General features: G+C 45.8%; 1 protein-coding gene across 5 annotated transcripts in view; it reads left to right on the top strand.

Annotated features, from left to right (window-relative positions):
* SPECC1 (sperm antigen with calponin homology and coiled-coil domains 1) overlaps positions 1-23,866 on the top strand; it is a 245,347-nt gene that overhangs the window by 173,708 nt on the left and 47,773 nt on the right. For 4 of the 5 annotated variants that reach the window (XM_049702411.1, XM_049702412.1, XM_033422807.2 and 1 more), the window contains 5 exons: positions 8,574-8,719; positions 9,810-9,910; positions 13,996-14,077; positions 17,025-17,181; positions 20,087-20,189. In XM_049702411.1, coding sequence (XP_049558368.1) covers positions 8,574-8,719; positions 9,810-9,910; positions 13,996-14,077; positions 17,025-17,181; positions 20,087-20,189 — 589 coding nt within the window. Of the gene's footprint in view, positions 1-1,532; positions 2,947-8,573; positions 8,720-9,809; positions 9,911-13,995; positions 14,078-17,024; positions 17,182-20,086; positions 20,190-23,866 lie in introns of those variants that run through there. The other variant, XM_033422809.2, reaches the window with a different exon arrangement.

The following is a 23,866-nucleotide window of genomic DNA, read 5'->3' as shown; positions in this document are numbered from 1 at the left end:
TGGACCTCCTCTTTCTCTTCCAGAAATTTGAACAAACCCGTGTAGTTTTTGTGGACCTGAAAATGATCTGTTTTGCCAGACACAGAAATTATTGGATGGAAGGATAATGAATAACTTTTTCAACTCTGGCTGCTTCTTGTTTTGAACCTTTAAGAGAAATACAAGGAAATTAAAACTTTCGCCGAAGTTAAAACATCAAAACTTTTTCCTGAAAAGTTGAGTCCTTGGGCTTCAGAGAACACACGTGCAGCTCGACTTAATGCCTTGCTGGGCCACATGCAGCCTTTCTAACAGAAGACACTGTCGGTGATATGTACATGACATGGGCCTCTCAGACAGTAGCAGGGAGAGACCTTTGTGTGCCTCCTGTTACTCTGACACGGTACGGACCATTGTTTTCAGGGTGACATTCGATTTTTGCTGTATGTATCGTACGACACCAATAAGCAGCCTCTTAAAGAGTTAAACACACTGAACGTCTGTGCCTAAGTAACTGTATCAGTTTCTGAAATAGAACGTCGAAGGTTCCCAGTGTGTTTAGCTTGTACCACTGGTTCTCTTGTTGTCACCTCTGAACTGAGCAGCATGGCGGCCCGTCACTGCCAGACTCTCTGGAATTGGCTTTTAACTCTGTGTGTGCACACGTGCCTTCTGCCCTGACGTCAGTTGTGTGCCTGTGCGCCCTGTGTGTCGTTCTTACAGCTGTAATGTGTCACAGCCGCTCGCTGGGTGTCTGGAGCTGTCACTGGAAAGGGAAAGTAGGAAGTTGGAGGCATAGCTCCTTGGGTCACTGAGATGACTTGTCCAGCTCTCTCCCTGCGGATGCTTCGATACAGCATCTCCGGCCCTCCAGCGAGGGGGCCAGTTCTCGTGGGGACTCCTGAGCAGTTTCCGAGCGAACCTCACATGCGAAGCTCCAACTGTTGGGGGCCTCTGGCATTTTATTTGCCCCTCGAAGTAGAAACCGGTCCTCTGGTATCCCAACAAGCGTAATCCTTTCACTCTCATATGACTTATTTTTTCATAGCTTCAGTTTGCACCTGTGGCGTTAGAGCTGTAGCCTCTGATTCTAAAGAGCTACGTCTGCTTCTCTGCTCCCAGGCCCCTGTCTTTACAGATTTGCTTTGAAAAGTGGGCGTGAGCTTCCCGGAAGCCTTTAGAATGTGTATACTGAAATAGTAAAAGAAATCTTTTTTTTTTTTTGGCCTTAACTGTAGGACAGTAGAGGGAAGCACGAGCCATTCTGTCAATCACAGGGACCTGATTTGGTTGGTCTTGGACATCTCTGCCGACACCCTTGTCTATTGGTGACGGTCTAGTGGGAGGAGCCCGACATTTTGAAGTTTTAGCGTTTTCTCTGTCTGAAGACCTTTGACTTCCAAAAGAGATGGGGACAGTCGAAATTCAGACGTGCTGCTCTGAGCTTTTCCCCGTGGACAGCGCCAGCTGTTAGTCCTTGTGTGTGTAGACTAAGGTCGTGTTGCGTTAAGTAACACCTTTACCAGCCTTTGCCTCCCGTTTCTATTTTCCAGCTCCATGGTCTCTGTCAGCTATAGCAGAGCAGGTGGTGGAAGAGAGGCCGCCCAGCCCTTGCCATGATGGGAAACCACAGCCATTTCTTTGTGAAAGGGGGAATGTGTAGAGGAGAAATAACCTTTTGATAAAGAACCAAACGGTCTCCTTAGAACAGCCACTGTTGCCCAGTCATTGTCATCAAGTCTCTTTACCTTTTTTTTTGTTTTCTTTTTGCATTTTGGAGTCAACTCTGCACAAAGATGATCCTTCCCTCTTTTTTTTTTTCTTTATTCTTCACAGAAGATTCAGCAGTCTTTTGTTTGGAGCACGAAATAAAGTTGTTCTGCAAAACAAAGTCTGTCGTGAAAAAATTTTTGAGATGCAGCCAGAGTGCTGAGCGAGGGCCGTGGCGTTGCACGTGCAGAGTGAACACAGCCCAGGCTGTGCTTTACTTTTTTGGAGTTTACTTTTATGTTTCCTTTTGAATACAGTGTCTGATAAGCTTGGAATTAACACTGTTTTAGGTGAAACAGGAAACCATCTGCCTGACGTCTCGTTCTGAAGAAGTTAGAAAGTTCTGCTTCCTCTGTGTCCAGTCTTGATTTCACCTTTTCCAGCTGGGGTCTGACTTCCTTAAGCTTGTCTGAAACAAGCCACCACCGTGTTTTGGGCTGATTTCCAAAATCTCTTTGGGGTTCAATATGCATCGATGTTTGCTTGATCATGAAGGATGTAGTTGAATCAGATAAGCTTCTGTGGGGACGATGCTAATTGGAATTGAACTGAGAACTAACGAACAACGACAAAAGCCTCGTGAATAAAACTCACCCTGGAAATCTAAAGACTTTTTCCATCCGGAAGCATATAACTCAGAGGGATCCAAGATTCAAAGTGTGACTTGAAACTCTTGGAAGTACGTACGTTTGTTAAGATCTGGGTCCAATTCAGCAACCTCCCTCAGGCAGAACTCATTGCAGCTCTCATGTGAAGAACTTCTAGGCCATTAGCTACGTCATCAGGAAGGTGAGACAAGATGGGATCCACGGAAAATCAGGAATAGGAAAGCCCTTTAACTCAGGAGAACGTTGTGAGTGTCAAACAAGAGAGCACAGAGTCACTAGAAAAATTCGACTTGGTGACAGAAAGAGGAGAGGTCGACGTCCTCTCTGTAAAAATAGTTCTGACACTCGCTGGAGTTATCCTAGTGGGACAGGAATTTATATCCTGGGAGATCTTTACCTCGGACTGAGAATCGTTAGGATGATATAAAACTCATTTGCCGGGTGTTTTCAAATACAAACAAGAAAAAGGCAATCTCAGCTTCAAATGCACGGCTGTCTCACATATTTTGATCTTTCTCTGGGGACTGTCGAGTATTTTTATATGTAAGCGTTTATGAAGTGCTAAATAAACGTGTCATTATTTCGAAGAGTCTTTTGCCTGATTTTTAATCACTGGCCACGTTTCTGCAGGGCCTTCTGGTCACTTTGTTCTCAATTTTCCAGGGTGTGTAGTTTCAGAACTTTAAAGCCATGTCGGATGACTGGAATTGAGGCAGAAGCAAACGGTATTTTCAATGCAAGTTGTAGATAGGAGGTTGATTTTTAAGTACAAATGTTATTTTTTAAAAAATGATTTCATTATTGGAAACGAGGGCAAGGAGCAAATATAATAATTTTGCATAAATGAATTTTTAATTAAAGATTCTGGAGTATTGGAAAGTACAGGACATGGTATTTGAAGTCTAGAACTGTCTTGTTGAAATTTAAAAACAAATAGTAGATTGTTTGATGATTTACTGTATTGGATTTCTTCTTAATTATGAAGTAATATTAGGTGAACCGGTAATAAAATGGAGGTGTTAAAGAAAAATATTCATCCTTCTCCCCCTTGAGTAGCGTCCTGGAAGGTAATCAGTATTCTTCATCTGTTTTACACACATACTCTCTCGGACATTTGGTCTGCTTTCTTTATTTAGTCTGATGTGAGGAGTGGGTCTTCTTCTTCCAGATGGACAGCCATTCACGCCAGCACTGTTTATTATATTACCACACCATCCTCTGCCCGCAGAACTGAAATCCCACCTTGACATCGTTCATTTCATCCGTTTTCAGAGAGACTTTCCCAGTATGCCCTTGTTCTTTTTTCTCTGGAGCTGATTCTGCTTTAAACTGTCTTCATGGGATTCTTAGATTGCTAATATAATTTTTGACACTTGGCCTTTCATCTTAAAGTGTCATCCTTCATATACTTTCTTGAATTTTATTGTATTCTGAAGGCAGATGTTTTAAGTGTCTAAATCTGTTTCCTGTTCCGTATTTACAAATGTCTGTTCTCCTTTGAGTGTGGTGATCCTTTTCAGTTTATGCTGTGAGATCTATTCATAGATCAGGGCCTGTTTTTTCCCATCACTTATTCTTGCTTCAGTGGATAAAAGTGTATCAGGGCCTGTCACTCGCCCAGGATCAGTGTCTGGATTCTGCCTCGATCTGTGCTCACTCTGCCTGACTGCTCTAGAAATCTTCTCGTATCTTAAACTTGAAGGAAGCCTCTTTAACGTAAATTTCTGTGGCACGTCGCAGACACAGACAGGGCGAGGAGGAGCGCAGAGGAAGAGGTGCCCGTGGGGGAACTTCACCCGTGTCCGGTTTCTTCTCTGTTTGGTGGAGGCAGCATGGAGGAGCCGGTTTTTGGGGGTCTGTTTTGCTTGGCCGTTGTCCATTTCAGGCGTGTCCTGTGGCCTTTCCCAATCTGCCCCTTTTTACTACTGTCCTTTGTGCCGGGAATCAACCACCCTGGCCTCCTTGGACGGGCGTGTCTTTCTTTGTGTCACTGATCCTTTGCAGGAGGGGTGCTCTGCCTGTCCCCCAGGTGTTGCTTCCAGCCCTGGCTGCCCTCCAGGACCCGGGGCCTCAGTGGGGTTTCCCACATCTTCAATCTCTTTGCAAGGGAATCGGGGTAAACCGGTAGTAATTTTCTTGTCACTTTCCCCCACTTATTCTCTGCGTCGCAGAAATTCTTCAAAGTCTGAGGCACGGACGTGCTATCTTTCTGTAGTTTCTGGTGCCGATGCAGGATTTTTACGATGTATTCCTGTGTTTCTTGCTGTTGGGATTTGGAGGGTAACAGGCTTGTGTTCAAAATGCTCTTACGCTGTTTGTTTTTATTGTCATAGACATACTTACACAGAGATTCCGAGGACCCTGACACCTGAGACAGAATGCTTAACTGATTTCTGTCTCGCTGTGGACCTGCAGACTTCTTTTAGGTTTGTGTTGTGCATAATAAGAAGACACACTTTGGGAAGGTTTCCTTCCACGTCAGGATACAGAACGAGCAGAGGCACGGAGGACGGAAGAGGAAGAGAGCATCAGGCGGCCGGGCTTTGGTCCGGAAGCCAGTGGGTGGAGGGGAGTCACGGGCCGTCGGTCTGCGCGGCCCCAGGAAGGGCCTGGGTGGGCTCCATTCAGTCGTTCAGGAAAGAGCTGTCCTGAGCGCGAGATTGATGTGCCCCGTCTTCTTTACAAAAACTAGTCTCCCGGTGGTGGAGGCAGCAGTGGTGTAATGCGACGTTTCCCAAACGTAGTTAACCCTTGAATACCTTAAAGCTAATTGCAAGCAATAACCCACATGTCCTTGGATCAAAACCAACAGCAATGCCGAGCTGTGCCCTGTGTGATGACCTAAGAGCCGTAGAAAACCGACACTATTTGAAGATTCTGTTCTGTAACCAGACAAGGGAAGCCGTGCGTTAGAGGCATTAGACAACATTTAATAAGTAAGGGGTAAGTACAGACATAGGCGCGTGTACACGTTTACATACCAGTGAGAGGTACAGAAGGTAGGCAGCGGTCAGCGAGCAGGGGACGTGGTCCACGGGCAGGACACACCCCCATCTCCTGTGTTGGTGCCTCGGGTGACCTCACATACAACTGACTGTCTGTCGTTCTCAGAGATGGGTTGCCGCCTCCTAAGATCAGATTACCCCATAAAAATAAGAGCAAGGAAAGAAATATTGGTAGTATTTTTCTTAAATATACATTAAACAAATTTGGAGAAGAAGTCCCATCAGCATTATTACCTTTTTTTTTTAAGAGTCCTTTGTGCCTCTCCCAGGACACCCACGCGTCATGGAAAAACCTGAGAAAGGCGTGTCAAACAGCTGGGTTTTCACCCCAGATTCACCACATACCAGCCTTATGACCTTCATCAAGTGTTTCGTCTAAAATGAAGGATTGTAACTTATGGAGTTTTTGTGGAAAAGTATATTAGATAATGTTTTTAAGACCCATGGTACTGGCCGTGGAGTTACATATCAGACACAGATTTTTTTGTGGAAGTTATTCATTGTCACCAGAGTTGTACATGCTGGGAGCCGACGGGAAACATGCCTCGTTTCTGTGGTTGGTTAAACGTGGTCGCTAAACGACGCAGCTGTCTGACCTGCACCTGAGAAGCAGACTGCGCAAAGCGCACGAAGAGCAGCTGCTTTTGTGTGCAGTTGTGTTTACAGCACTGTGCAAGCTGCCGTTCTGGGTGATTCAAGGACTTTCCAAGGCTCCGTTGGCTACACGTGTGATTTTTACTTTACAGATAAACCCAAGAGCCTCTCGTGTGTCTTAGGAGGCCGTGGCTGACCGTGAACAGTGTTTAATCCGCAGTGGGCCCTTGGAGTGTTTCCTTTACTTAGTGAATTGGTTAGTGTACACCTGGTTGTATGCTTGAGTATTTCTTAGTATTCTTTATAGAATACAGAGTCTTTATTCTTCCGCAGAACAGAGGGAATGTCGTACTCAGTGTATCGCTGGGGTTGTTGCTGGTCGATCCCAACAGTCTGAAGCCAGGTGGTGTCCCTGCTCACGGTTACAGCACTGATGGGACCAACAGTGTCCTATGCGTCTTCTCCCTACACACACACACACACACACACACACACGTCTGTGGGTCTTCTCCCTAGACACACACACACACACACACACACACACACATATCGCTGTTATGTAACGTGGTAGGTCTTTAGTCCAGTAGCTTCGTTAACCTACTTAAACAACTGGCTGGGTTTTCTCACACTCATTCTTGCTGTCCTAGCCCAGCAGACTAGCGTTGCTAGTGTGGAATGCTGCCCTTGATACCTGAAAGCAGGGGGGCTGGGATTGCTTCTTGCGTCCTTGCTACTTCCTTATGGTGTCGAAATGAGTCCTCTGTATCACTTGATGTTGTGAGTCACAGAGAAACTTAGGTAATCAAAGGGAGCACCTCGGCGGAATGTAATTTTATTCTTATTAAATTATCAAGGAGTGCAATAGAAGTGGATTTTTAACAACAGTCTTCCTTTGAGGGGTGCTCTAAATCCTCCAGGCCAGGTGGCAGGGCGGGTACATGGATGGGCAAGAAGGTGCCCTCTGTATCACCTTCCTGAGAATGGCTGGGACAGAAAGGAGAGGTTTTTCCCCGGCTCGTACCTAACCTGATTTCGCTCGCTCTCTTCCTACCTACCATCTGATTTTATACTGTGTGACACAACAGGGAAAATAACAAGAACCAACCCCATTCGATTAAAAAAACAAACAAACCCTTACCAATTTCTGAAATACCTGATATTTCGTTCCAGAAAAAGTCATCAATTTACTGATTTTCTTTTTCACTCGAAAGAAGGGACTGTGGAGACCAGAGTGTAGGGCAGTGTGACTTAAGCGTTTTAAGTTCTGTTTCACTTAAATTTATTCTACTCACGTTGATTACAGAGCAACAGGAGAAAGCTTTGAGGATTAAGGACAAGTAAATTCAACCGCAGAAGCTTATGAGCAGCTAGGTTCCTTTCAAAAAGATCAATAAATGAATATTTTAAACTTCCACTGACCTTGCCGGAAGTATTCTGTTTGAGCCATATTCTCATAAATTAGTCATCTTTTTGCAAAACAGCTGTGGCAATTTGACACAATGGAAAGAGCAGTGCTTTAGGAATGGGAAGTTGGGAGGTGTTGTCTTGGCACATTCACAGGGAGATTAAATGACAGGCCAACGTCCCCTGGATGAGGAAGCCATGCATGGGAGGATTGACGCAGATGGTCTGTCTTTAAAAGGCTCTTCTATGAGTCTGTGCTGCAGTCTGGAAACCACAGAGAGAACTCACCAGGAAAGTGTGGGAGAGCAGAGAAGCCTCAGCTCATGCAGAGCTGCAGTGTTGCTCTAGAGCACAGTTACCATTCTCTTGGGGGTCAAACACATATGAGTCAGGATTCTCTTGTACCTAAGAGATGGCAGCCTCGGGGGTTTAAGCAGGAAGGTACTAAAGGGCTTGCAGGACTGTTGGGGGATGGGGGGATTGCTGGAGAAACAGACTCCAGGCTCAGCTTCCAGGAACGACGCTCGAAGTTACAGCACACAGAACTGGGCTGCCAGGCCAGCTGCTGCCTCTGCCGTGAAGGGGAGCCTTAAACCAGGAAGCTGCCTGCCTGGTCGGAAAGCTGCCACCAGTTTCCAGCAGCAGGAGAACCTTGCCTCTGCTTCCGTCTGTCTCAGCGTAGTGAAGGCCCTGTGCCCGGCCTCTCCTTCCTGACTCAGGTCCTGGTGCACGTCTTGTCCAGTCTTTCTGGCAGGAGCCTAAATCCCCCATCTGAAATCCTAGCTGCAGGGGGTCCCGAAATGTCGTCTTTCCAGCCTCTGTGTGCCAGGTGGGGATTAGATTCCCATCGACACCCCAACCCGTTGTATCCACCACGGACAGTAAGCTAACTGTTTTTTGATAAATAACATTTGTCTGGGGTTTTTTTTGCAGTTTACAGTTACATCCTTTTTATTTAGAGCTCATGTCAAGTCACTCTGCATAGAAAAATGCTCTCTCTGGCCATTCCGGAGAAAACATCTCTGATACAAATTAAGAGCGGTACCCACGTTATTTCCTAAAATGCAAAGCTGGTACGGAGAACAGGATTTTCAGTTTGCGATCCCCCTCCCAGATTTGTTTCTCTTCTCGACGTTGGTTGTTTCCATCTGTGTCCTGTGTCCCGTGGGGACATCCTCCACCTTTTCAATCTGATTTGCTCTTTGCCGTGCAGACCTGTGAAGGAAGATTCGGAGCCCTCCGAGGTGGATGCTCCTGGCCGGTGGCACGGCGGCTACGTGAACAGAACTCCTCCGACATCTTCGGAGTCTGCAACCACCGTTAAATCCCTTATCAAGTCATTTGACTTGGGGCGTCCAGGTATTTCGTCATTTTGTTTCATAAGCAAAACTCAAATTCAGACCGTGGCCCCATGGATCAAGCCCGTCCTCCACCACCCTGGTCCCACGTTGGCGTGACCACGGGGCCCTTCCCAGACCATCCACGTGTAGACATGGTGCGTGATGCCCTCTGGGGCTCCAATGAGACAACAGAGAGAGTCAGCTCTCCTGTCCTCCTCTCCGCAACTCCAGTTGCTGCCTCTCCACCTTCCTCTTCTGCCTCTGTGTCTGTTAAATCCAGGTCACTGCTGAGCGCCTTCTTATCATCTCGTGAGGATTAGCAGGGCCAGCCAGAGACTTCGTCCCTTGGGAAATGAGGCGCTGATCTGTGTGTTCGGCCGCCTTGCTGACACCCTGGGCTCCTTTATCCTAGAACGTGCTGTTACATGCTTCTCCCCCTGGTCTTGTGTGTGGCCGCTGGTGCTGATGTGTCGTTCCTGATCGTGGGACATTCCCAGCTTTTTCTGGCAATGTCTGCCTGACTCACAAGTCACCTTTAGTCACTGTTACCGCCACATGAGAAAGATGCATCTCTATACTGTACACCTGTAAATACAGTAAAGAGAAGAAACCCGATGTGCCTGTATCCAAAATGCAACATATTTTTTCCCTTGATTGCAACAGATACGCCTGTTGTACTGGAAGGCCAGGGTAACGGCTAATCCTAGGATGCTGTCTCTGCTAAAATAGTTCGGGGCTAAATTAGATTAAGATTAGACTACAAAGACTGGAAGCTGTGAAGACTCAGTGACTACATTCGGTCTGTGAAGGTGGAAAAGGAATGAACAATAATGGTTTATGCAAGAGTGTTCTGTTCTGCCTGCTGTAGGTGACTCATCACCTGTATGTGTCCTACATCTAAGACCAGCCCCCATTTAGTTAACTCCCCCCAACTCATTCCCCAATTCAATACTGGTCCAGGGCAGAAGAGGGTGAAAGAGTTCACGTAATACCTAATTGGCATCATGGGGTACTTTTTTAGTCACCCAAAAGAGTAGCAAGTCAGGAACTATTATTTGCTGTTTTGAACCGGAGCAGCGTAGAAATGTCCCCATCTCTTTTCTTGGCAGGTGGAGCTGGGCAGGACATTTCTGTCCATAAGGCCTCCAGGAGCCCCCTGAGCGGAATCCCCGTGAGGACCACTCCAGCTGCCGCTGTTTCTCCAATGCAGGTATCAGAGCCAACGGCGTGGGGTGGGGGGTAGGGCTGGTGTCACACGGTACCCAGGCAACAAAAGGGAACCGAAAACCAGTGGGTTTATTTTTTTGAGGCACATGGAACATTTTTTTAGTACGCCTAAAATAATAATAATGAAACTTTCATTAAAAATTGCCTTTTGATTCCTGAGGAAGGTCTGAGATGCTGCAAACGACATACGGTTTTTGTTTGTTTGTTTGTTTTGTTTTGTTTTGTTTTGCGATACGCGGGCCTCTCACTGTTGTGGCCCCTCCCATTGCGGAGCACAGGCTCTGGACGCGCAGGCTCAGCGGCCATGGCTCACGGGCCCAGCCGCTCCGCGGCATGTGGGATCTTCCCGGACCGGGGCACGAACCCGTGTCCCCTGCATCGGCAGGCGGACTCTCAACCACTGCGCCACCAGGGAAGCCCCTGTCATACAGTTTTGTTAATGCCTCTTTCTTGGTTTCCCGTAAGATGACACTGTCAAAGATTTCAGTGAAATGAAGATTGTAATTTTTATTAGAAGTGGACATTGAACTGGGTATATTACTCAAACAATCGATTTTTTTAAAATGCCCCCAGAGAGAGAGAGAGAATGTTTACAATTTATAAATTCTTAGAGTTCACTGCATGTGACTGCATGTAAAACCTGAAGGTTTTAGACCACAGCCTCTCGGCATTTCTGTGCCCAGGGCCTTTGTTGTTATCGGTAGCGCTCAGCATTTTGCCTCTGCTGAGCTAAGGTTGGTCTTGTCGTCAGCAGCTTCCATTTCTGATGTTATTAGTAGTTATGGACATTGTTTGGGATCTTTTAAGCTTTTAAAAAAATACTTTTTTCACTTTTTTGCCCTTGAAGGTAACTTCCACCACCTTCTGTGTAAAACCAAATAAAACAATTATTTATTTTATGATCATCATTTTTTATTTAATAAAAGTGAAAGAGGTCATGCTTCATTTTTACTTATCTTTATTGAGCTGTAAACACAAGTTTGCTAGGAAATGTTTTACAACTGGCTCCTTGGGGGAAAGAGCCCGGATTTGTAGTGTTTGCCAATTTCTTGGTAAATATTCCCGTTGTGGCCAATTTCAAGCTTTTTCTACGACCTCAGTGAATATGGGGTTGAGAAGAGATGTACATTAGATAGTATTTGTACAAGACAGACAAGGCAGGTATGAAAACCCCATTAGCAAAATGTAGAAAAATAATTAGGAAGCAATGAGTTTTGAGTATTTATTACTTTTGCTTTTAACATAGTCTCATTTTAATAACGGCTGTGTTTAGTAGCTTAGCCTGCACAGTTCCTGAAGACTTATCCGTCGGCGCTATGAGCAGGTACACACCAGCTGCAGCACACCACTGGCTATAATTCGCATACCATGAAGTACAGACCTCTTCAATACGTAACTTGGATGTTTCCATGTGTAACCAACACCAAGATAAAGCATGTCTGTCACCTCAGAAGGGGCTCTCATGCCACCATCTCATCAGTGACCCCTTAGAAAGAACCGTTCTCTGACCTCTCACCACAGATTAGTTCTCTGTGACCTCAGACTTTGTCACTGGATGGTTTTGCTCAACGCTGAGTCTGTGAGATTCATTCCTGTTTTTGTGGCAGTTCTTTTCTCGTTGCGGTGTCATGTTCCTTTGTAAATATACCATTCTACTGATGGTTTATCCATCCTACTGATGGTTGACTTTTAGATTACTTCCAATTTTTAACTCGTGCTTATTTTATTTTATAAATTTATTTATTTGTTTATTTTTGGCCGCGTTGGGTCTTCGTTGCTGTGCGCGGGCTTTCTCTAATTGCGGCGATCAGGGGCTACTCTTCCTTGCGGTGCGCGGCCTTCTCACTGAGGCAGCTTCTCTTGTTGTGGAGCACGGGCTCTAGGCACGCGGGCTTCAGTGGTTGTGGCACGCGGGCTCAGTAGTTGTGGTGCACGGGCTTCGTTGCTCTGTGGCATGTGGGATCTTCCCAGGACCCACATGGTTAAAAATCCACCTGCCAATGCAGGGGACACGGGTTCGAGCCCTGGTCTGGGAGGATCCCACATGCCACGGAGCAACTAAGCCTGTGAGCCACAACTACTGAGCCTGCGTGTCTGGAGCCTGTGCTCCGCAATGGGAGAGGCCGCGACATTGAGGGTCCCGCGCACTGCTATGAAGAGTGGCCCCCGCTCGCCGCAACTGGAGAAAGCCCTCTCACAGAAACGAAGACCCAACACAGCAAAAATAAATTTATTTATTTAAAAAAAAAAAGTGTGTACGTGTGTGTGTGGGGGGAGTGTGTGTGTGGGTGTAGTGAGGGAGAGAAAGTGTTATAAATTGGGTTACACTACATGTTATTCAGACACTGGCTGCTTTCGCTTTGTCATTGGCATGTACCCCTGAGGGCAGGGATTTTTATCCCTCTGGCTTGATGTTATATCTCTTGTCCAGAACAGTGGCTGCACATAATCATATCATAGTAGAAGCTCAATAAGTATATGTTGAATAAATGAAGGAGTATATCAGATATCTTTAAATGTCAGTGTTTGGAGAAATAATTCATTCTTTTTGAAGGGTGTATGATAATGCAGTGATTAACTTAACCACTCCTCTGTTGATAGGCATTTAGGTTGTTTTGGATAAAACTTATTACAAAAGTGGGGCTTCCCTGGTGGCGCAATGGTTGAGAGTCCGCCTGCCGATGCAGGGGACACGGGTTCGTGCCCCGGTCCGGGAAGATCCCACATGCCGCGGAGCGGCTGGGCCCGTGAGCCATGCCCGCTGAGCCTGCGCGTCCGGAGCCTGTGCTCTGCCACGCGAGAGGCCACAACAGTGAGAGGCCCACGTACCGCAAAAAAAAAAAACAAAACAAAAGCAAAAAAAAAAACTTATTACAAAAGTGAAATTCCTTCTACAAATTTTTCCCCACTCAAGGGACTATTTCTCTATGAATGTGTATCCCCATTCTTTTGTAAGTACGTCAGTCACTCTAGCTAGTTAAGCAGGAAGGAATTTAACACAGGGAAGGCTGCAGGGGAAGCTCTGATCTGCACTGAGCTTCAGCAAACGTTCCCAGAGCACCCCAGAGTTGGCCCATTAAAGGAACATCTATTTCTGCCAGAATCAGGAAGTCTTCCTCTAAGTGCAGCCTGGGACCACTTCTGTCAACATCTAGGTTCAGCCTTCGGGCCACGGCACAGGTGCAGCCCCTGTCAGCAGATCCTGTCCTCTAGGTTCATCCAGGTCATAGCTAGTGACAGGATTCCTTTCTTTTTTAAGGCTAAATAGCATTCCATTGCATGCAGAGACTTCCTTTATCCATTTATCTGTTAATACATTTTTAGGTTGTTTCCACCTCTTGCCTAATGTGAATCATGCTACAGTGAACATGGGTGTGCAGGTACCTCTTCAAGATCCCATTTTCAATTCCTTTGTGTATCTACCCAGACGTGGGATTGCTGGATCACGTGGTAGTTCTGTTTTTACGTTTCTGAGGAACCTCCCTACCGTTTTCCATACCAGCGGCACCGTTTCACATTCCCACCAGCAGTGCAGGAGGGTTTTCTCCACACCCTCACCAACAGTTGTTTTTTCTGTGGCGGTTGTTTTTTTTATAATGACCATCCTTACAGGTGTGAGGCGTTATCTCATTGTGGTTTTGATTTGCTTTTCCCTGATGACGGGTGATGTGGAACATCTTTTCATGTACCCGTTGGCCATTAAAAAACAGTATTTTTTTACACGCATCCTTGAATATACATAGAACATTCCAGGAAGATGTTCACAAACCTGATTAATAACAGTTACCCCAGGGAGAAGAACTGGGTGATGGGAGTGAAAGGGAGACTTTGTTTTCACTCTGTGTCCCTTCTGTTCCTAATAGGATCTATTACCTATTCAAATAAAGAAGTCGTTTTAAAAGGTTCCCCTGGGGATTCTAACGAGCTTGAGAACTGTTTATGCGCGTGCGCACACATGCACCCGCACACACACGCATACACACACGCACACACACACGCACACACCCCTTGCTCATGCTGTCCCTGATGTGACACGTCCACCTATGTGCGGGTACCTTTTGGTTTCAGAGGCATTCAACCTTCAGTAGTGCTCGGCCGGCCAGCAAAGGAGTGACTCAGCGCTTGGATCTCCCAGACCTTCCCCTCTCAGGTAAATCACCTTAAATAGGAAGTAGTTCTGACTTACGTATTGTGAGGTTAACTTTTCTTCTTTTCTTTGCATGAAACTGAGCTTAGAAAAAGAATCATTTATTTGCTATAAGTGGCATTTATCGCAAACAATTTCAAATTCTGAGTGTATGTGTTATGGACACAAGACCCCAGCTGTGTCCTGCTGGCTGCACTTCTCAGGGTGCATGAGTTTGGGAGAAATGTCAGGCTCTGGAGGTCTTTTGTCTGTTCTTTTAACTAAATCTCAAGAGACTATCGCATCTTTAAAAGAAACTATTTTGAGAAAAAAATCTTATCTGATTCTGAAGTTCTATTGCTCCCACAGTACCTAAAATATGCCTCTTCTGAGCCGTCTTTGTCTCTGAGTGTAGACCTCTTCCTGTTGTTATGCCATGTTTTAAAAACTTCGGGTCCCGACGGCGAAGCGCTGCTTGTGACCGCAGGGCCGCACGCGCCTCATTTTCGCTCCTGCTGCACATGCCGTGCTGATGGCCGATGTGAAGGAGCTGTTGAGGGGGAACCGGGGCGGGATGGCGTGTGGGCTTGCACCTTGGCCCCCCTGCTGCCTACGGTCCGGCTCTGGTCCGGCTGTTCCAGCCCTCGGCGCTGGGGTTCCCCCATCTCCGAAACAGAAATCGTGCCGTCCGCCTCGCGGGACGGCCTGGAGGGTTGAGTGAACCCAGCCGGGCTGGGGACAGAGCCGCGGAGGGGCTGCTGTCACCTACGCACTGTCACCTGTGGAGTCAGCTCACACCCCAGAGCCGGGAGGCGTCAGCGGAAGGTTCCGGCTGTGTAGAACATTCACCCTGGAAATTGACGGCTGACTGCGAGGTCACTGCTCTGAGGAAACAAAAACAATGAAAAGAACACTAACTGACTTATTCCTGGTGCCTGTTAGAAGGAGAGAAAGCCAGAAATCTAGACCGCATGGAGAGAAATCCTTTGTGTCTTTTAAGTGTCAGTTTCTGTGACATGGTGAATAAAAACGACATCCCCACTATCCTTTTTTTAGGTCATGGTCAAACACAGGTTTATCCTTAAAATAGTTGTTTCTGTGAGATAAGTTTTACCCTTTGATGTAAACTGTTTCACCTCACCACCTTATGTTTTTCGCTTCTGAATTTTTTCTTTTTCATGGAATTAATAGGATTTTAGCCTTAGATAAACCCCGACATTGAGAATTTAAAGATTACCTTGGTCCGTTCCCTGCATTTTACAGGTAAGAGACTCAAGCCCTGAAGAGCTTAAGCAATTTACAAAGGCCACACTGATTTTGAGTAGCTCTGGGACCAGGATAGGATTTTTCCTGATTCTTTCTACCCGGTTGCCTTCTGGTGACGAGGCTGGCGATCGCTCTGATAGCAGCTTCATAAAGAAGTGGTCACGGTTTGTATAGGACTTCAAGTTGTCATAATGACTTCCAGGAAGAGGAAATGGTGACCAGAGACCACGGGTTGTCCAGGGTCAGAGGAATAAGGAAACCAGAGGGGGTGCCCGCGCTGAGTTCTCCACATTTGTTTGCCACGTAGTGTGAAATAGGACTGACTTGGTTATAAGCACAGGGCTGTGTGTGTGATGTTTTTTCAATTGTGGTAAGATATCTGTAACATCAGATTTACCATCTGAACCATTTTTCAGTGCATCAGGTGAACTTTTGGTCTTAGTACTGGTAATCTCTGTTCCTCCAGCTCTAAAATTTCCTTTGTATAGAGAAACCGTTCTTTTCATTGACAAGATAAATACTGACGCTGAGACCACAGCGGCGATTGCCCGGAAGTAAATAGTTCATCCTCAGCAACCCCCCCACCCCGGCAGGCCCCTGTCCACCCAGGTGATTCTGTTTACTTGGCTCAGAAAGGACTGCACGGTGACAATTGCCTGTTTTCTGGCCAGCCTTGCAGCATCACGTCCCCAGAAGCTGCAGGACTGGGGTTAATACACTGTTTTTGTTGTTCCCTTCAGTGATGTAAACTCTGTTTTTCTCTGCTCTTCCCAGCTAATTAGCCTCACTCCCAGCTTGAGCACCCATAATTGATGCTATCAGCTATACAAGTATTGTTTTCTCCACGACTGTGGCGTCAGAGGAGGGACGCTGGGCTCGGCCTGGTCACCAGCTGTGTGTGGCATCAAGCAAGTGACCAGTTTCCTGCTCCCAGATCCTCTGCACATACAAACTAGACAGTCTTGGGAATTTTCTCCCATTCTGTACTTTTGTGATCCTTTAGGGAATATCCTCTGGAGGGTTAGGCCGTTTCATTAGCTCTTTTGCCACAGACTAATAGGACAGCAGAGAGGAGCCTCAGAAGAAATACCGTGACTGAGTTTTGGCAAGCCAGGCCCTGTGGTTGGCATGGCTTCCTGTCCTGGGAAATGGGTGTCACTCCTGTTCCCAGCTTTTTGACCCGATAATCCCACTAGAGGTCTTCCTGCTGGCGCCCTCCCTCAGATGTGCGTTCGTTAGAACATGGTGCTTCACCGGGGGTCGGGCTGGCTGCATGGGCCTGGCCACCTGCGCACCTGCCAGAGGCTCTTAGAAGCAGGATGTCTGCTCAGTGCCCTGCTGGTACCATCTTGAAATTCAGAGTAGTTTTTGAACGAGGGGCTAACTTGGCATCAGTCCCTATGAATTACAGAGCCAGTCCTGCCTGGAGAATCCTTTCTAGAAAACACCACGTCCCTGTTTGCATTTTCATCACTCAGTCCAAAAAGTGTATCTGTATCTCCATCTGTATCTGTTGTGTAGTTTTTTAAATAATTTTACTGGAGTGTAGTTGATTTAAAATGTCGTGTTGGTTTCAGGTGCACAGCACAGTGAGTCAGTGTCTCTTGTGCATTTGTACGTGACACTGATGTGAGGATTGTACTGGAGAGTGTGGTGACCCGTCGGGTCTCTCCTCCTCACACGGGCGATTCTGTTGTCCCCACAGATCTTCTGAAGGGAAGGGCCGAGGACCTGAGACCAGACCCTTATCTCCGGAAGAGCCCCTCGCTCGAGTCCCTGAGCAGACCTCCTTCTCTGGGCTTCGGGGGCTCCAGGCTGCTGGGCGCTCCCACCGGGGGCTGGAAGCCACAAAGCAAACTCAGGTATCCATCAGAGCCTGTTATGTCTCCTGCCTTTGCAGTGTCACACCAGCAATTCTGACTGCTGACGAGGTTCCGGCCGAACTGCCTTCCTTTTGTCCTTTCACACTCCTAAATACCACTTCTCCATCTGTGTCAACCCTTCCCTGAGGTTGCAGCTCACCACCCGGTATCCGGGACACCCCCTTTTCTGCCTTTGGTGTCTGACACCCATTTGGTGTTTAATTTACCGTTGCATAGTGTGTGTGCCATGGTCCCCGTTTGGGCTATAATTTAGTGGACAGTAAATACTCCATCTTAACACTTTAATCTCTTTCTCAGCCCCTTGTATTGTGCTACACTGAGCCTTTCAGTAAATATTTACGAATAGGCAGGTAGATGAATACACAAAATGGGCTACTTTAGAAGTAATGACTTTTTAACATACGTTAGAACTACCATTATGAGTATTATGAAAGGATTTTATATAAGTCTGAATACCTCAGGCCAGCTATTGTCATATCTTTGGGTGTGGCCTATATTTGGACCCAAATAGATGAGGTCATAGCTTTCAGAGGTTTAATTTAAAGCCCCACATATTACATTTCTGTCATGTTTATGTGCAAGAGATTTAAGTAATCAAAACAGGCTTTAAGTACCAGAATTAGTGCTATTCTGAAATTTCTCTTTTCTTTATGCCAGAAATGTATATAAACAGGCTATGTGTATGTTAATATGCTATTTATATTATACATTCATCATGAAAGGTTACATTAGTGAAGTTAATTTGTTGTTTCATTTTTATATTCATGTTACTGAGACAAAACAATAATAGAATAGAAATTATTTACTTTGGAAATTCTCGTATTATTATTATTGCAATCATATCTAGTTAACTTTATAATTTTAAAGAAAACTGGTAAATGTTTTATTTGTTTATGCAGAAACTCTTTTCCAAGCCTTCCCTCAGTCTTCTCTGATTTGTCAGGCCTAAAAACTTGGCTGACAAATTCGATGAGTTAAGTGATGAATTAAGACCAGGCATAGTAAAAACAGGCAAAATCCCCATAACTTCATCGTTAACGGTGATTCTGACCACAGAAACTCATGGACTCCAATTTACAAATATGCTGGGTACACGGGAGAGAAATCACCTGAGGTCCAGAAGTGTCCCGTTACTCTTTTAAAAGTCATTGTAATTAAATAGTGGATGGATACAAAAGAAGAAGAATAAAATATGTCTAAGACATGAAGAATTAACAGTACAATGGAGATGCACCTGGGTACTTACCTTCTAGTTTAAGGAAAAGAAAATCATTACTTTTGAAATTTCCTATCAGCCGCTTCATTGGTATCACCTCCCTGCCCCCCAATTCTGAACTTGCCTTGCTTTTCATTATACTATCACCGTGTATGTTTGTACCTCTAGCAGTATAAACTATATTATTTAAATTATATGTTTAACATTTTGTATACATGGAAACATCTTGTGTTTATTTCCGTTTTTTTAAATTCAAAATTGTTCCTGTGATGCACTCACGTTATTGCATACATCTGTAACTCTTTAGTTTTTACTGGTATATAGCATCCCCTTGTATGAATATACCACAGTTTATCCATTTCCTGATGAGGTACATTTGCTTGTTTCCAATTTTTTGCTCTTATAAAAAGTGCTGCTATGAACATTCTTGTATATATGCCCTGATGCTATGTACATCGGGGAGGAAATCCTATTACTCTTTTCTAAAAAATTGAGGTATAGTTGATTTACAATATTATATATGTTTCAGGTGTACAGCAGAGTGATTCACACTTTTTAAAGGTTACACTCCATTTATGGTTGTTATAAAATATTGGCCATATTCCCTGTGCTGTACGATATATGCTCGTAGATAATTTATTTTACACGCGGTAGTTTGTACCTCTTAATCCCCCCACCCTCATATCGGCCCCCCTCCACTGGTAAACACTAGTTTGTTCTCTATATTTGTGAGTCTGTTTTGTTCTATTCACTAGTTTGTTTTATTTTTAGGTCCCACATATAAATCCTATCATATAGTATTTGTCTGTTGCTCGTAAATTGTTGCTACAGGTGCCGCTCCAGACGTGCACCACCTCCTGTTCTCCCTCTACTGCTAGCGGTGTAGGGAAATAGAATACTGTTCCACCTGCTGTAGGAATGTAGTTCTCATTTCATGATATTCGTCATGGAAGACACTGTGTGATCTTTAGTCCCTCTTTAGTATTTGGATAATTTTAGGTCACATACGAAGTATAGGTGTCTATAGAAAACTGAGGCTGGGGCACCTAAACTCTTGCTCTTGGAATGATATGGTATTAATTAGTGAAATCACTTCCTTTGGCTAAACAGGTGCTCAGAATTGAGTTCCTGCACCATAAACTGAGGAGTATGAGTGTCACCTTCAGAGTATCAGGTCCCCCCTGCCATTTTGAGTCAGTTTTACCGATTTTGTTTTTCATCTCCATTCCCATCACTTCCCCGTAAGTAGCCAATCTGGTGTTTTTAAAATGCCCTTCCAATCTACCTTTTATTTGTTACATGGAAATAGGTGTAGCCTTGAAGCATGCAGAGTGTTTTTCTATAGGTGTCTTTAATTAAAATGATACTGTACATAGGTATTGATACATAAATAAAAGGCTAGAAGGATGGAGCAGCAGATAGATTAGAAAGAAAAAAAAAAACCCTCCTCAGACTTCTGAAAGCCAAGAAGCACAATTTACTTTCTCTTTCGTACCATGAGACATAATAAAAATGTATTGTTGATGGGACCAATTGGGTGGTTTCTTTAGAGTCTCACTGGATAGACCTCGACTTCTGCTTTTCTAATCTAGTTAGTTGTTTCCTACGTATTTGTGGGTTTTAAAAGTTAGCATCTTCTCTGTACTGTGTGCTCTCCTCTCTAACTAGCGTGGAAAGAAGAGACCCCCTGGCTGCCTTGGCCCGGGAATACGGTGGCTCCAAGCGCAACGCTCTCCTGAGGTGGTGCCAGAAGAAGACGGAGGGCTACGCGGTAAGGGGCGGCGGCGGCCAGCGCCCAGCGGCTCGGTGGGGGGGGGGGGGGCGGGGTCCTGTGTCCTGCATGTGTACTGGCCGGGCTGGGCCACTGTGCCTGTCACTGTCGGCTTCTGTTCTCACAGGCGGGGTTGCCAGGGAGGGAGATGTCTGTGCGGCCCCAAGGGCCCCGTCGGAGAGGCGGGCGGGACTGAAGGCCCGTCTGTACTCCCAGCAGACGTGACCTCAACGCAGGCCTGCGTCTCTTACGGGAGGGGGCCCTTTCCTTTGCTCAGAGGAGGTATAAACCCCCAAGCAGGGCGCCCGACAGGCTGCTCAGCCCGAGCAGACAGCTTTCGCTAAATCATCTTCCCAAAGAGGGAGCCGTTTCCTAATTCACATAAAGTCCCCACGTGGTGGACCTTCAACTTCTTCTGTTACTTTAGGAGTTGCTTGCATTTAGTAGAAGAGTTTCGGTTTGCTGGGACAGTTTTTGTTTTCCGTGAAGTTTAAACAAGGAAGTAATACCTGATATAAGTTTGCTTTTTATTATGAAATTTCATGTACAAAGACAAAAGCGCGGCAAGTGTGAATCATAGTTTCATGAATTATTGTCAAGTGAAAACCCACGGAGTCGCACCCAGAAACGGCACTGCCGTCCTCCAAACCCTTTGTGTGATTTTCCTGTCATAGCCCTCACGACTCCCACAGGTACCTTTGTCCTCAATTCGGTTCCTGATGGCTTTCTCCAAAAGTGTGCATCCCTAAATGCCACGTCCGTTTTGCCCACATTTGAACTTTATATAAATGGAAGTTAAAAACTGTAGTATTTCCACCTGTCTTTTTAAGTTAAGTTACTGAGATTTACCCATGTTGCTGCCTATAACTGTAAGTCTGTTCATTTTCTTCAACACATCAGTAACCTATTGTATGATCCCACCATTATTCATTTATCCCTTCTGCTGTTGATGGGCAGGTGAGTTACTTCCATTCTGGGGCTGTCATAAATCCTGCTGGTATGTTCTTGTACTCCTCTTGGAACACACACGTGCTCATTCCTTCTGGATCTATACCTAGAAATGGAACGGCTGGGCCACAGGATGTGCGTGTGTTCAAGTGTGGTAGCAGATTCCCGAAGCAGTTGTACGGTTTACCTCCCACCAACGATTTATGACATTTCTGTTTTCTCTACCTTCTCCCCAGCACTTGCTGTTGTCAGTCTTTTTGCTCCTGGTCATTTGGACGCATGTGACGTGGGGTCTCACTGTGGTTGTGACTTGGCGTTTCCCTGCTGGAGGGTGAGGTTGAGCTCCTTTTCATGTGCTCACTGGACATCTGTCTGGGCTGTCTGTCTTGGGACACCTGCTCAGGCCTTTTGCCCATTTTTAGAAGCAGACTGTCTTTCTTTCCTTATTGCTTCCAGGAGTTCTTTATATATTCTGCATACAAGTCCTTTGTCAAATAGACAGATATCCTCTCCCAGGGTGGTTGCATTTTCACTCTTTTGTTGAACAAAGTTCTTCATTTCAGTTAAGTATAATTTATCAGTCTCTGATGATTAGTGCATTTTGTTTCTGTTTAAGGAACCTTTGACTATTCCACGGTCATGAAAACATCTTCTTACGTTTTCTTCTGGAAGTTGGATTGTTTTACCTTCCCGTTAAAGAGACGCCCTCTTTAAAACGGCCAACTTCTCCACTCTCCTTATTCAGACCCAGCCTCCCGTGCCTTTACCCCATTTTTCTAAAAATTCTGAAGCCGCCGGCACCACGACTCTCCTTCCCCAACCTCCGGCTTTTAAGGGTGGCAAGAAAACAAGGCCTTGGCTGAGAGCCAGCCCCGACGGCAAGGCAGCAGCTGGGCTGTCTGTGTAACAGCAGCAAGTCAAGCGTCTCAAAGTCAGACTCTGCCCAAGGAGAGAAGTGTCCCGAATATGTGACATCACCTTCTTTTCATTTTCTGTTAAAAAAGGAAAAGAAAAGGTCAGGGTAATGACCAGTAATAGAAGCTCCCAAGGTCAAAGGAGTCAGAGAGGAGAGCTGGTTACAGGAGGTTTCAGGGTGAAGGAAGTAGACCTGGTAACAGAAAAGTGAAAATGGGAAGGAGTAATCAACCAGGCGCGAGGTCCAGCCATGGCCCAGCCCGTGGTCGAAGGCACTGTCATTTCCCCGATTCACAGAAGTGGGCTGAGGGACGTGCTAGAACAGGTACGAAAAGACAATTAAAATTTTCAGAAGGAATCAGCCCTTGAACGTGGAACGTCATTATGATTAGGTCACAGGGAGGGATTAGACGAGACATTTCCAGTCGTGTGAGTGAGAATGACATTTCCTGCTGTAGTGCTTTGTTTTGCTTTGTTTTTTGTGAACATTCTGAACTAGTTTTCAGAGCATCTCACATTGGATGAAACCCAAACTGATTTTGCCTGCAGAGTATCTTCCATTCATTGTTAAGTCTCTGTAAACTTGGAGAGAAATACAAATCATATGTGTCTGATGTATTTACTCTTCACAGAATATTCTCTGTCTAGACCTGTTTGTTTAAGACAGGCCTTTAAAGCTTGTTCTCTCCGACTTGGGAAGCCAAAAGTAAATTGTAGAAAACTCAGACAGTTTAAAAACCATCTTTTTAAAAACCGGTAGCCATGTAATTTTGAGTGAAAACGATTTCTTTTTACCCCACCAAAGTGTAGTGTGATGGGTTAGATCAGAACTCTCCTTATGGGACTTCCTGATGGCGCAGTGGTTAAGAATCTGCCTGCCAATACAGGGGACATGGGTTCAAGCCCTGGTCTGGGAAGATCCCACATGCCGCAGAGCACCTAAGCCCGTGCACCACAACTACCGAGCCTGCGCTCTAGAGCCCGCGTGCCACAACTGCTGAAGCCCGCGTGCCACAACTGCTGAAGCCTGCGTGCCACAACTACTGAAGCTCATGTGCCTAGAGCCCGTGCTCTGCAACAAGAGAAGCCACCGCAACGAAGAGTAGCCCCTGCTTGCCACAACTAGAGAAAGCCCGTGTGCAACAATGAAGACCCAAAGCAGCCAAAAAAAAAAAAAAAAGGGAACTCTCCTTATATTAATTCAGTGAATTTGTATTGAGGTGCCAGTTGGGAGCCATGTAATATTTAAGTGCTGGAAATGGAACAGGCAAAATCTCTGCTCCCGAGGAACTTAACATTCTCATGGGGAACGACAGTTAATTAAAATATAAAAGGAACATATGTACTGTATCAGCCAGTGGAATGTGCTAGGGAGAAAAATAAAGCCAGGAAGGAGGACTGGGAATGTCGGTCCTGTGGATGCAATTTTAACACAAAGGTGGGAGAGGTGATATTTGGGTGATGGCTCAGCTCACCTGGAGAAGGCGAGGACTCATGTTTTCATCAGTGTTTGTCTCACACCAAGTACTAGGCTCAGAGGTCATGGCCTTAGTGGTGCATCAGTTGGAGTTGAAGTAATGCGAGATGGTTGCTTCGTTTGGTGGCGGCGAAGGTTAGAACGGCCAGCCAGACCCTCAGCTGGCCCCCGGCCCAGCTTTCTGGTGTCTTGGGGTTGCCCCAGGATGGAGGGTGGGCAGTAGAGCCTGAGCAGACCTGCACTGTGGGGTGGGGCCCACACTCATTAAAAGGAGAAGACCCTTCCAGACGGTCTGCTCAACTCAGATTTCCTTGGATCCTCTTGGGAAAAAGTCAGA

This window comes from Orcinus orca, chromosome 19 (assembly GCF_937001465.1).
Source record: "Orcinus orca chromosome 19, mOrcOrc1.1, whole genome shotgun sequence".
NCBI lineage: Eukaryota > Metazoa > Chordata > Mammalia > Artiodactyla > Delphinidae > Orcinus > Orcinus orca.
The sequence above is the reverse complement of the archived record's forward strand: the minus strand, read 5'-3'. Positions and strand labels throughout refer to the sequence as shown.